General features: G+C 36.0%; 1 protein-coding gene across 3 annotated transcripts; it reads right to left on the reverse strand.

Moving 5' to 3' along the window:
• Positions 1–3420: 3420 nt before the first annotated feature.
• On the reverse strand, positions 3421–9898 carry LOC128022423 (GATA-binding factor 6-B-like). Of its 3 annotated transcripts, none has more exons than XM_052610001.1 (7): positions 9648–9898; positions 8024–8923; positions 6957–7123; positions 6351–6476; positions 6112–6199; positions 5920–6005; positions 3421–5708 (listed from the first exon to the last, which is right to left on the reverse strand). In XM_052610001.1, the coding sequence occupies exons 2-7, from the start codon at positions 8874–8876 to the stop codon at positions 5541–5543; spliced, it is 1488 nt and encodes a 495-aa protein (XP_052465961.1). In that variant the 5' UTR covers positions 8877–8923; positions 9648–9898; the 3' UTR covers positions 3421–5540. The 3 variants fall into 3 exon arrangements, with proteins under 3 accessions (XP_052465961.1, XP_052465971.1, XP_052465977.1); XM_052610011.1 differs by having other exon boundaries at positions 9525–9678; XM_052610017.1 differs by lacking the exon at positions 9648–9898 and adding an exon at positions 9095–9304.
• Between the last annotated feature and the right edge of the window lie 4330 nt (positions 9899–14228).

Below are 14228 nucleotides of genomic sequence, written 5' to 3' on the forward strand. Positions count from 1 at the left end.
ATCTCCTTCCACAGTCTTGCTTCATCAAACCCTCTTTTGTCAGCCAAAATTCTGATTTTGTATCTATAGCCAAGGATGTAAAATACACAGAGAAAGCTATCATAATTATATGTTGCTTGCATTTTCAATATTATGACTGTCAGTGAGAGAATACTTTTTTTTTTTTTTTTGCCAGCATAATCATGTAGTTACAGCATCTGCCACCAGGAGCTAAGGGTATTTCTAGCTGCTTAACCACCAATCACACTTTAATTCTTTATATGTGATGTTTAGGGGCTGATTTAAGTGTTTCATTTAGCAGTTTTGTCCTGTGTTTTTGATCAAATAAACATTCTTCATCAACATTCAAACTTACTAATGATAAAAAAATCTTATTGTTTCCAAACTTTTTACTGGTAGTCTTTCGCCTTATTATGTTCAATTTTTTTAAATGTAATGCACATTCCATACATGTTCCATAGTCTATAATAAATAATACATTCTTTATTGTCAAAAAATGTGGTAGGAATAAAGAAACACTGCACCGAACTGCCATGTCTTCATTATTCCATTATATTGTCATTCCTTCGCAATATGTCATAGAAATATAGTACTCATATTCCTAAGGAAATATCTTCAGGATTTCCTTTTTCAGAATGTCAGGCCTGTTAGTTTGGGGAAATATCAGTTGGAAATTGTGCTGAATTTGACTAGAAATCCTCAAGGGCTGCGTCAGTGATCCCATCTCTTCCGGAGGCTTTAGACACAGACAGTCCCTCGCCGAGATCCGTTGGGTAACTCCCCCTAGGGGAAAACCATTCTTTACCCATTTTCAAACAGCCTAAGGGTCTCAGTTCTTAGTCTTGAGACCTCCTTCATGTTTACTTTGGCACAGGGTGGACTTCAACCCCAGCCCAGAAAGGAGAGGGTGACATTGACCCTTTTATTCAGTGTCCAAATACATAGTTCAGTACTGGACATTAGAGGCTTTGGAATTAAACCAAAACTCAGTGTTGATTTTAAGGGAAATGTGTGCGTATATAATTCTATTGCACATACCTGCAGTGTAGTGCATGGTAAAGTGTCACCTGATTGATTAAAGTACAACAAATTTTCAGTTTTAAATAAAATTCAAATGTGATTTCTCAAGTAAGATCTGAAGCTTTCTACAGGACAAGATCTGTCAAAAGACAAATGGATGAACCCATGTATATGTCTCTTAAAGATCCAAGAAGACACACATTTGATTGCTTGACCGTAGACCATCTATTTTTAATAATCTCCTTAATCTTAGGAATAAGTATTCATGATGATTGTCTCAGTTGTGTGATATGTGTCTTTTATTAAAGCTAATATATTTTATTTTTAGGAGTGGTCTTGTCCCAAACTTAAACACAACAGTACACAAGTTTACAGACAAAGATCTATTCAGAGCATTGTGTATGGGCATTTTAAATACCTTGAAATAAAAAATATTATTTGGTGTTGACATATTGAAAGCAATACTGTCACATTAAAAAAACAGCAGCTGTGGTTGTAAGGAATTGTACTGTAAAAAAAAAAAAAAAAAAAAAATTGAGGGTAAAACTAATATATATAAGATACACATAAACCATCATGGTAACACACATAACACTAAATATAATGCATTAAAACATGAATTTAACAACAAGATGTAATATAAAACCACAATATGCATAACGGACAAGTAAAAAATTAGCATAAAATAATTAAAGTTTTTACCGTATGTTGTTTAAAAAAATTGATCTTTCAAAATTGTAAATAAAACAAAAATTATTGTGAAATATTTTTACTATTTTTTTCCAGTCTTTCTGCTTCAAAATTTCAATTATTAATTTTTTTTTTTTTTTTTTTTTTTTTTTACGGTGGTTCGAACTCATACACAAATATCATATCAGGACAATCCCCAGATTATTTCTCTAATTACAAGTAATATAATTTTCTAGTTCATATAACAGTATAACGATAATAATAATAATAGTTTGATGATATTTTTATGCATTGTTGCATCTTGCTTATTTTATCTATCTGCATTGCCGGTGTTCCTTACTTGTTTTTTTTACTTAAAACACATAAATACAAATCTGCCAGTGCAGTAAGACAAAATATAGCTTTGTTGGAGATGTCTCTGAAAACATGGTCTAAAGTAGTTTTGCTTCTTCACAAAATCTTTAGATATTCACTCTTGACACTTGATATATTGATATACCCGTATACATATATTGAGACAAGACACTCAATAAGAATATGATTTGTTTTGCAGTGTGTGGTTTTGGCAGTATGTACCCTACACATTGAAAAAAGCAGTCGGATATGCAATACTAACTTGTACCACTAGAACCGTGCTTGCGTGGAGCGTCTTGGCACAGATTACCACTCTCAGCCCTCGGTCACAAACAGAAGAATTTGCTGAAATCCTTCACAGATCCCAGCCCCCAATAAACCTCATAGCAATATGTCATACACCCTGGGAAGATAACCAGAATGCATAAGAATAAATCTCAATCAAGGATAGAGCGGTAGGTGACAGGAGAAAGGAGCTGGAATGTAATGTGACGTTAGTGTAGTCTAAGTGATTTCTGTTGGGCTGTGCCAAAGCAGTTATTAATGGAGTGTGTTTCTGAGTTATTAAGCTTTATGTTGTGGCTGGTACTTCTCTCTGAAGCAAAGAGGGTAAATGTAGTTCAAAAGGGCAGCAGGGAGCAACTTTTGCTCTGTGGAAATACTAGGCTGGGCTGGTGTTATGGTGTTGCAACGGCCAAACAGACAAAGGGATTTACAATGTAAGACAGAATGTTAACAGAATTTGAAACAATTTAAACAAAGATTTGAAACAAACTTTTATACTGGATGCACTACAAAAAAAGCAACAATACAGCAATTGGATCTGAGTCTCAGTTTTTTCCACATATATTCCTTTCAGTGATCTCCAGCAAAAGATGTGTTGGGAACATGACGTATCAGTCTGTCAAAGCACGCTGTGTCTATCACAAACAGCAAAAGACATTACATCAGAGATCTGCAAACTATTGGAGCCGAGACGTCATCAATCAGCCGTAAATCAAAGTGCAACTTTGAAGCGAAGCTCAGCACATTCAAATGTCAAGAGTTCACATAAACCAGTAACTCATCTGGGCAGGGCTCAGGCTTAAGCAGTCTTCGGATTCACTAGAAACGTCACTCAATGTTTCATTTTAACATCGATAATGTTCATCATCGACCCAAATTCAGATCCGGCCATTTTAAGTCATCATTTGTGATTATGTGATTATAATACAAATATTTGTGAAAGGTTACTATTGTTGAAATACAAATTTCAAGTTTTAAATTAGCTTCAGTGTACCAACAAACAAAATGATATGTGATCCATGAGCAAACAACTGGCCTTTGAGTGTTAAACATAGAAAATCAATGCAAAGATAGACTTTGTTGTTTAACGATATTGATTGATACTTGATTAAATTAAAACAATTTGAATACCTTTACAACTGAAATAAGGGATGGGAAAAACAACCACTTTAGTCATGGCTCTTATTTATTGTTCCAGTGATAATAAACTAATCTGAGAGACAATTTAAATAAAATAAAAATCTAATAATGAAATACTTACTCCTCTATACACTGGAAAACAGTCAATGGTTTAAGAACATTTTACCCCCCCCCCCCCCCCCCCAAGAAAATGTGCTACATGACTGTTGATGACAATAAAATCAGTAAAATCATTTTAAATAAAACTATCATAATTACAAATGATGTGGTTCCAGTGGTTCATGTGAAGAGTATGAAGAACCTTCCATAATAAATGTTAAAATCTACAAAAAGAGAAGGAAAACACACCTTGCGATTCAACATATTTTGAATTACCTCAAGACAAAACCATAACAAATAAGTCTGTTTAACCCAGATGACAAAAATCAAAATACATTGGAACTGAAATTATACCAAAAAAAAATACAACCATAAAATACAAATACGTTATTTCAAATAAAATAAACAAATACCTCTAACAACACACTACATTGCAGAAATAAATAATTCTAGAGTTTATAAAGGCTGAGAATCACAATGATAGCAAAATGTTTCTCGTGTTGTTCACACATTTTCTCTATGACACTCTATGAGCTTGTCCAAAAATGTGACGGTCATGGAAATACTTTGCTGCTCTAAGGAGTAATCATTTGAAGAAGGCTCTTCTGGTGCTCCTTTAGTCCCGCATTTCAAAGCCATAAGATATTTACACGGGGAACTTGTAGTTGGGTAACTGTTTAACAGATCAGAGGCAGTAAATCATGGACGCCAAAACCACTTGAGACCGACTCTTTCATGAGTGAATTCAACTCTTTAGATAGCTCATTAATTACTGTCATTGTGCATCATGTTTGTGGTTTAGATTGTAACTCACAAGAAACGATTCTGGCACACATTTCTCTCTCTCTAAAACATTCAACAAATCGTGAAAGCATAATTGTAAAAAAAACTAAAACAAATAAACAGCAATATGCACTGACATTCACGCATCAGTGTCACATGTTAGGTAGTCTCACATCCAAAATCATTTTTTTGCAGTTTTGTGTTGTAACAAAAAATGCATCAGAAATGAAATCCTGAGCGCCGTTTGTTCTAACAGAGATATAAAGGTCCTTTCAATTTATGCTTTGCTGATGATTTAAGCCATTCTGATTTCTCAAAAAAAAAAAAAAAAAAATTCTTCACTATGAATTTTGATTAGACCATTTACATTTGATAGTGATCTCTAGGAAAATGTGTAGTCGAACATAACACTACAAGTCTCGTGTGAGTTCCTGTGATCTGTGATACCCTGTTAAACCATCACAAAACAGCCCATTCTTCTAAGAGACCTTTTTTCTTTTCTTTTTCTTTCCACATAGATGGTGTGCAGATTAGTGAGCAACATCCACTGCAACAACATCATGCTTGAAACCAAAGATTTCTAAAGGAAGGGCAAGGCTTCAATCCTACACTATTTGAAATGATCTTTATTGACAAATATATGCATTATTTGAACATTGAACGGTAGCTTCATAAATATGTTTGCATTCCTCGAAAGAACACCTTGACACTTCATCCTCAATTCCAGTTTCAGAAAGATCAAACATTTTCTCTTCAGATCGCCAAAATCCGAATAACAACTTTGTCTTTCCAGATGGGCGAAGTATCCGTTAGCATCAATATGTACAATACTACTTTCAAGAAATCATTTTTGATCCACTTACTCTTCCGAGCAACATTCGCGGTGCAGGGTGTGCTCTGAAAGTACCGAAGGCACGTTAAAGCAGACGCTCTCAGGTATCGTCCTCTAGTGCAGAGCAGAAAAGATCATCTCCGTCATGTATGTCCAGTATTCCACAGGTGAAACCAAAACGGGAGTATTTGGAACAGATCAAGCCTCTGCTCGAGATCACTAACGCAGACCAAAAACAGATGACACCCCACGGCCTGAGAGATTTGAAGAACAACGCCAAGGGACGTTCAAGAGAGCTGAAGGACAGCAAATGGCTCCCATCCCATAATGCCAGGGTTTAGGCCAAGGCCATGGGGCACCAAGTGTCCCCTCTCACAGAGGTTGCTACATCAGTTGTGGACGTCAGGCCTACATTCGTGTACAGGCTCTCCTGGCCAGGATACTTCACCATGGAGCCAGTCGTGCCTGAAACATCAGCTTGGCCCACCAGCATCGAAGAGTTGACCTGGATCGAACCAGAGAATGTCAATATGACAAATAATATGCAAACCAGCTGTGGTCTCTTTGTATAAAGTTTTATGAGTCATACAGAAAAATCATTTTCAAACACCAGCAACTTTTTAGCTGTGTAAGGTTTGGCACATTGTTGACTCATTTTTATGCAAATGCAGCAAAAAATAAGGGTATATAAACTTTATGATGTTATATTACGGCACCTGTGTTGATGAAGGACTGTTCTTTGTGCACTCTTCTGAATTAGAAGATGATGAAGACGTTGGAGTCATTGGGACAGAACTACTTCCTGTGAATAATTTTAACCAGTTAGTTGACCTGCATTTATCCTCAGTGCAATTATAAATGAAATATTTTAACTTGATTGAGTTTTTTATCATTAGTGTTTAACATACCAGATGATCCCTTTGTTTTGTTCAAGGTTTTTGGTTTTCTTTTCCTTGTCTGAATACCTTCTTTTTTCATGGCAAGGGGCCTAGGCACCTAAAAAATAAATAAATAAATACTTTCATCAGATTTTAAAATACTATAATGGCACGTATAGCTTTCTCCCGTTTATTTTAAATGTATATCAGTTCATAATTTTTTCCATTGTATCAAATCTTGTTTTCACGCAATATTATATATAGCATACCCCGTGTAACTTTGTGTAAAGTCCACACGCGTTGCACACGGGCTCTCCGTCTGCGTTTCGGCGCCACAGTGTTGTAGTGCTGGTCTGGCAGTTGGCGCAGGACAGGCCGATCCGCCTCGAAGACGACTGGAGAAGCAATTTACAATTTCATTAATTGATACTAATAAAAATGAGGTCTCTCATTATCATTAATACAGAGTGGTAAAATGAAATCGCTGTGATCTATACATCAATGTCTGGCAGATTAAATGTATATTTCCAAATATTAGACCTTTTGTCTATTGTGACTATATATACATATATAAAGTAAAAAATAAAAAGTGTTCAATTAGGCTACTTGATTAAAAATGATTACATTAATATATATATATATATATATATATATATATATATATATATATATATATATATATATATATATATATGCGTACTCTTTTTGTACCCTAAACAATTAATGTTCAGTGCATGCAAACTTGTCTCGCCAATAAAAATCGCGCTATTATGGGAGTAGACGTGTGGAGATGTTCCCAGATAACCTCTGGCTATTGTTTGCAATAAATAGGCAGGAAACTGAGTGGTTAAGTAGTTCATCAAGTCGGTGCTCACCATACGCTTCTGAGGTTTAATTAATGGTCGGCTGAGTCCATTCATTTTGCTGTACAGACCGCAGGCGTTACAGAGAAAGTGACCCGTGCCGTCGCGTCTCCACAGCGGGGTGGAAATGGAGCCGCAGTTGACGCACTCGCGACTCTCCATCATGTCCTCCAACAAATCTGAGACACAGAGAGTTCCCCGTCAGTCAACAGCACATTCACCATCAACTGCAATGTATGCCAAATGAATTACGCAGACATGACACACTGTCACAGACTAATAGCATTAATGACAAATGTGATTATTGGTTTACTCTGCAACTTCTAATTATCCACTTTGTGTTGTTTTTTGGAGCAGCTTGTAATTAGCCTAACTAAACATTTTTATTTTAATCGCAATTAATTAATTATATTGTACACCTGAAACATGGACACTAGCCTAAAGCTTAATTAGAAACATTAAAAGATACCATGGGCTGGAACAGAACTTCGTTGATATCCTCAGACAGTTTGTCAAAATTATTTTAAATGGCGTCACCTTTTGTTGTAATAAATATTTGTGATTTGAATTCGAAACGATAGAATTAGTAGCCTAAATTGATACATTTATTTTTATTTCTGTAGCATTGCATACATATATATATAAAATAAAAAATGTTCGATATCTTGTATTTTCACCTGTCGCCAAACAGCAGCTAAAGAACAGAAATCGTTTACAGAAGGTAAACATAACTGATCTGGCAGTGCATTAGCCTCTATATAGACTTAAGAAATATGGTAGAAGTATTTTTAAAAAAATGACATAGCTTTAATTTTTGCCTTTAAAAACAATTTGATCTGATTTTGGCGCCAACGACTGCACCCAGAAAATTACGTGCCTTAACATTTAAATATTTAGCAGCTATTTGACAAATAAATGCACCAATAAATACATTAACATTAATTATTAATACATTATTAATATATATAATAATATTTATTATAACTTAATATTCACACGCTGCCCAAAATGTGAGGGAAAGGAGGGTTTGGTATTTCACAGTCAAAAAGGCTTTTGATATGATGAATAGCTATACGTACCTCCGTTCGGTCCCCTGATAGACAGTGGTGCGCTTCTGGACTGCAGGGAATGCAGCATGGAGTTCTCGAAGGGCCCCGCAGGCCACGCCGCCGGTAACTGGGAGAGCTGCGGTGCAGCATACGGAGAATACGGGCTCGTGTAAGATCCACTTATTGGTCGTGACAGGTACTGGTCACGACTGTTTACATTCAGAGGATTCGTGTAGCTGGTATCCCTAGATGTGCCGTTATTCATAGGCGGACTGGGGGAGTAGTGGAAACGGCTGGAGGTATGTGGGCTTCCAGTGCTGTAGGACGGGCTCTCTGGGGCGGACTGTGACCAGACCGAGTGACTGCTGACGCCATGGCTCGGCTGTGATGACACGCCGGGTTGTAGGTACGACAAACTCGGTATCATCGTCCCAACGCGAGACGTCGGCACATAAACGGGAGAATTTGGGTTGGAGTGCATGTAACCGGTCGGTGGCGTGTCGTTATAACCGGCCTGACTCTGGGCCGCGGCGATGGCCAGGGTCTGATACATGTCGGTAGGGTCCACAATTAAGCCTCCCTTCTGCGTCTCCCTGGTGTGCCCACCTGAGATGATGAGTTTGTTGCCGTGGTCTAAATCCGTGAAGAGTGTAACGTCGTCAGAATTGGACAGGGCGTTGTTGGGATGGCCAAAGTGGAGGTAGGAGTGTAGGGGCCTGCCCTCGGCGCGACGCGCTCCCACCGCGTCCAGGTGCGTCGGCGCCGGTGATCTCAGCCGGTCCCTGCGGTCAGTGTTCAGGTAGCTCTGCTCAGCCGGAGACCCTGGGCTGCTGCTGGACACCTCGCGCTTGACCATGGACCAGCTGTTATCACCCAGGTCCATCCAGGATCCCTTTTATATCTCACAGTGTGTGGAAAAGACAGAGTGCACTGAAAAAGAGAACAAAATAATTTGAGAAACGTATATAGAGTTATAAATTAGAAAGAAAAAATAAATAAATTACAATAAATGCCAAAGAGGCAAATAACCAACTGTTAAAGCTTCCCCGAATCTTAACTGAATTATAAGCACTTCGCAAATATTAAATGAAATATGATCACTTTTTCTTTTGTCGCGGTGGAAGAGTTTCACTTCAGAAAGCCCGTAATGGTGGCCTACAAACTTTCTCGAATCATTCATAATTGGTTTGGCATCTTGTGATGTTCTAAATTTGAATGTTAAGCTGCATGACGTGCATTGAACCCAACTTCACTATTCCCATAAACACACGCGCACGCACATACACACCCCACACAGGGCTTTACACTGAAGATCTGAACCCATCCGAGTCATGAACCCGTCCCCCCCATGATGTAGCCTCATCATAATTACCAAAAAAAAAAAAAAAAAGAAAGATAGAAAAAAAACACACACACAACGTAACAGATAGGAAACAAAACGTAATATGTCTTTGCAGAAAAGAGATAACCACTTGATAAGACCCACAAAAGATAAGAGAGAGAGAGAGAGGCAGGGTAAAGAAAAAAATACCCGAAATTAGGCTCTCCTCAGCTGGCATCGAAAACAGCACCAAGACCGGAGATTTGATAAGAGCTGGAGAACACATTTATAAGCAAGACAAGAATATGTTCAAAGAACAAAGTCGCCACTGACCTATTGGTGGTTTGCCATTAGTTGTGTTCGCAGGATCCAGCGGTTGTGTGGTTGCAGGACTTGGAGAACTATTAGGAATGAAAGTTCTCTGTTCACTCGTGACGATGTTTAAGAGAGGAGGTGCCTGCTGTGCTCAGAGGCTCTGATTGGATTCCAGCTTGAGCAAACACATCTGCTCGATAGGGGTGCTGCTCTTCACTTTCCATCTTACTTAGTTTTGATGTCCTTGATTTCGAACGGAAAATGCGAGTCTTACAAATCTAACTACATTTTCCCAAAATGGACGGAACATATTTAATTGCTTCAGATCATTTTTTTTTTTCTCGGAAAAACAAAATAGCCTAGGCTATATTTGTTTCCTGAAAGACAAGTAGCCTACAAGTGGGTCGAAATTGTAATTTAAAGCAATAATCTATAAGCAGTTCATACTTCATTCAGTAATATGTCGGCACAAAATGTCGGATAATTGAAGGTATTTCTTTGTTCTTTTTTATTTTTTTATTTTATTTTTTTATTTTTTTATTAACTGCCAGAAATATATGTTAGTCCTATAGCCTATTACAGTTTGAACATATAAGTGAGCAAAATGCCTTTTCGATTAATAAATCCGTTTCCAAATCTGAATGGTAGCTAGCTTTTATAGGAGTAATATTTTATATGTTTTAATTGTGTTCTGTTGAAATGTTTGTGTAATGTAGGAGTAACCCCCTCCCCCCCTAAAAAAAAGAACTATGAAAAAAAAAACATATTGATGAAATAATTTATTCTTCTATTTGTTTTGATGTTGAACTTCATCTTTGCTATGCAAATTAGGGTCGTTGCTAATTAGTTTATCTAAGACGATGGGGCATCGTTTAGGATTGTAAGAGATCCTACATAAACACACAGCGGGCAATAGCTGGGCTATTACTGAATGCTTCGCTTTGAACAGCTGATAATTTATTCGCGCAGAATATACAATGTATTGTGACCTGATCAAGTATGGGAGGATGCCAAATAGATTAATCAATTTAAAGTCGTGGTGGTGACTCTTTTGTTCTTCATTTTAATCGATAACCAACAATGAACTATTTTATTACTTGAGTTATGAGTTGTTATTACGCAATTGAGTTAAATACTCATGTATGTTATGAATAAAAATATAGGCTAGGGTATATTTATTTATAGTCTATTATAACGGCAGTTCTAGCCTAATAATAGCTACATAATTTCCCTAACAATCTGTGTCACGGGTATCTGAAGCCGTTTTAAAAATGCTTTACAAGAAAAAAAGAAAAGAAAAGTTGTGTATTAGCCGGTGTTTTATATGATGTGTTTTAGACAGTGAATTCCTTATAAAGGATTGTTATTAAAATAAAAATCGTTCTTGTCACTATATGAGAAAAATGTGACTATGCAATATAAAATGATATATTTTTCGTAGTCAGTTGCAACTGGAGTATTTGTCCATAAATGAGTACAGCCGCTATGTCCAGACAGTTTAGGAGCACGTGTGAAAACATGATGCATGCGTTAGTTATCTGACAGATGAGCTGCTCTGCCATGATCTGTGTTCGTCTCATAATAATAATCAAAGGCGTAGAGAAATAAAATCGTTTCCTTTCTTTTATTTGGAGAAACCCGCAAAATAAATAATAAATAAATAACATAAAAAAACGGAACTTCTGGTTTAGAATTAAAGAAAGATGCAACTTATTAAGAACTAACCTTAGTATTTAAACGAATTAAAACTGTTAAAACAAATACAATAAACAAGTCACATTGTTGTTTACAAACAAATATCATCATCATCATCAACAGTAAAAACAACAACTTTTTTTAGTAAGACACATCTCACATTAAATAAGGCCTGTTTACCTCACCGAAGCATGCTAAAGTGAGAAAAAAGCGAGAACTGCAATGTAAAGCTTCTCTTTGACGTTTACATATATAGGCTATGGGATATTGCGAGTATGTGAGAAACGCATTTCAGAGTAATGAGCTGCTGTCACACACATCAGACATATCGGTTATCACTGCTTCTCACTGAAATAAGGAGAGCAAATTTCACGTCACCGTCGATCAAAATAAACGTCAAAAAAAGAAAAAGAAAGAAAGAAAAAAATGACCCTGAACACTGGTATCGAACGCTTTCTTTCTTTTCTGACTGTAGGCTATATATGATCTATTTTAAACTATCGTATTTATTAAATGCTAGGCCACTAAAAAGAGAGTCTCTATCAGGCCGCCTGCATGGACTTTGACCCCACAATGTAAAATAAATTCAACGAACACAATAGGGACACAATGTCTGTGTCTGTTATTAGCACTGGTCAATGATTTTAGCGACAGCATTATCATTTTAACTCTACATTATTATTATTCGTTTATGTTTTGTTGTTGGAATTCCCTTTAAACTGTTTTCTTGGACAAGGCAATCATCTACACATTAGGTAAAACACTAGAGTTGGCATATCCATACATTATTTGATAATTACAACTACAGAGTAATTTAAGTTTGCTTTCTATATAAAAAAAAAGCTCATAATTCAACGGTGCCATCAGATAATCGCTACTTGATTAGACAGCTTCAGCAGAGAAAAGGAAGAATATTTGCGACTGGTCAGCTCATATTATATTAGTCATTTTCTCATGGCTCATTAGGTTGCTTCAAATGTTTCTTCTAGAACAATCTTTGCTAGATTCGTTCCCTTTGTGTTGTACATAACTATGATGATAAAGTGATCAAATTCTCATTACCTTATTGTAAGACAGGGTGTGGGCCTTTCCCTGGAAGACCAGTCATTGCAGACATTAAGCCACCTCAGTGCTTATTAGTGTCCAAAATGTAAAAAAAAAAAAAGACAGAAAATGAAAGAAAGGAAATAAAACCAACCCTTTTAAATATTAATCTCCCGATTTATGTCTGATGTAGGCTATGAACTAAATATTAAAGGCTTTAATATCTTTTTTTTTTTTTGCCTACAAAATAGAACACTTGTGTTACTTTTTGAATTTGATTACATACATTGATTACATTACATACATTGGGCCTGTTTACCAACAAATGTTAAGGTTTTATGCCTGGCGCTGCCTTCTCAAGTTGAACTAAAAGTCAGAGACTGTCATCTGTTGAGAGAGACAGTCAGAGGCACACAGTATGTTGCTGTTTGCAATAGTAGATGATTAAACGCGAAGGTGTAAAAGCCACCTTTGTGTGTGTGTGTGTGTGTAATAGTTTATATATGGGGGTGAGTGGGAGAGGCCTTGACTGTAAATGTTAACAGCCTTCTCACAGATCTTCTGTCACACCCTGTTGGAGTCATGTGATTCACTACAGTGACAACTGCATTTCTCTTGTTCTCACTCTCAACTGTGAGAGTAATTCAGTAGAAATACAGAAGCACTGTAGAGGAAGTTCAAAAGAACAATGTTCTATGTCTTTTGAGTCCTTTGTCAGTATTGTTGGTGTATAATATGTAATAATAGTGGATATGTAAATAATTTTGAATGATTGTAGTATAAATATGTGTGTGTGTGTGTGTGTGTGTGTGTGTGTGTAGTAACACTTTACAATAAGGTTCATTATTAGTTAACATTATTTAACTACCTTAGTTAACATGAACTAAGCATGAACAAAACTTCTACAGCATTTATCAATCTTAGTTCATGTTAATTTCAGCATTTACTAATGCATTATTAAAATCAAAAGTTGTGTCTTTGTTAGCATTAGTTAAAGAGCTGTGAATTAACATAAACTAACAATTTTCATTTCAACATGGACAATGTTGAATAAATTGTGTAATAAATGTATTGTTCATTGTGTGTTTGTTCATGTTAGCTAATACATTAACTAACATTAACTAATAGAACCTTATTGTAAATTGTTACTATATATATATATATATATATATATATATATATATATATATATATATATATATATATATATATATTGACATTTTGTGAGGATTGCATGATTTTTAAATAAAATTGTTACATACAATGTTATTAAAATAAAGATTGTCACATTTTGTGTTAGATGCCTCACTATTTGAAAAAAAAAGAGGTAAGAGCACAGTTACAGTAAACAATTAACATAACACACACGCACACACACACACACACACACACACACACACACACACACACTCACTGAGAGAGAGACAGAGAGAGAGAGAGAGAGAGAGAGAGAGAGAGAGAGGGAAACACAGAGAGAAACACAGAGAGAGAATCTAAACAGTTTTCCATGGGTTGTTAGGCAGTGAAGAGCCAAGAGCAGTCAAGCACAATAGATGACCTATGAAAGATGAGCTAGGATTAGAGATAAGAGTCCCAGTCATTAGTCATTTGATTCAAGTGTTTAAGAAACTATTAGAGCTGCACATGATAGTTGATAAGGTCCATTCTCTAAATACTCCAGATTTAATGATGACTGTTTTCAGAATGAGGTTTGTTGATTAATCAAAGTTAAATCTACTACTACTACTATTTCTAGAATATAACATCATTAAATATTACTAAGGGCATAAATATTTTATTAGGAATAGCAAAAAAAAAAAAAAAAACACTGCAACACAAAATAGAATAATATAATAATCA

The sequence above is a fragment of the Carassius gibelio genome, chromosome A2 (assembly GCF_023724105.1).
Source record: "Carassius gibelio isolate Cgi1373 ecotype wild population from Czech Republic chromosome A2, carGib1.2-hapl.c, whole genome shotgun sequence".
In the NCBI taxonomy this organism is placed as follows: domain Eukaryota; kingdom Metazoa; phylum Chordata; class Actinopteri; order Cypriniformes; family Cyprinidae; genus Carassius; species Carassius gibelio.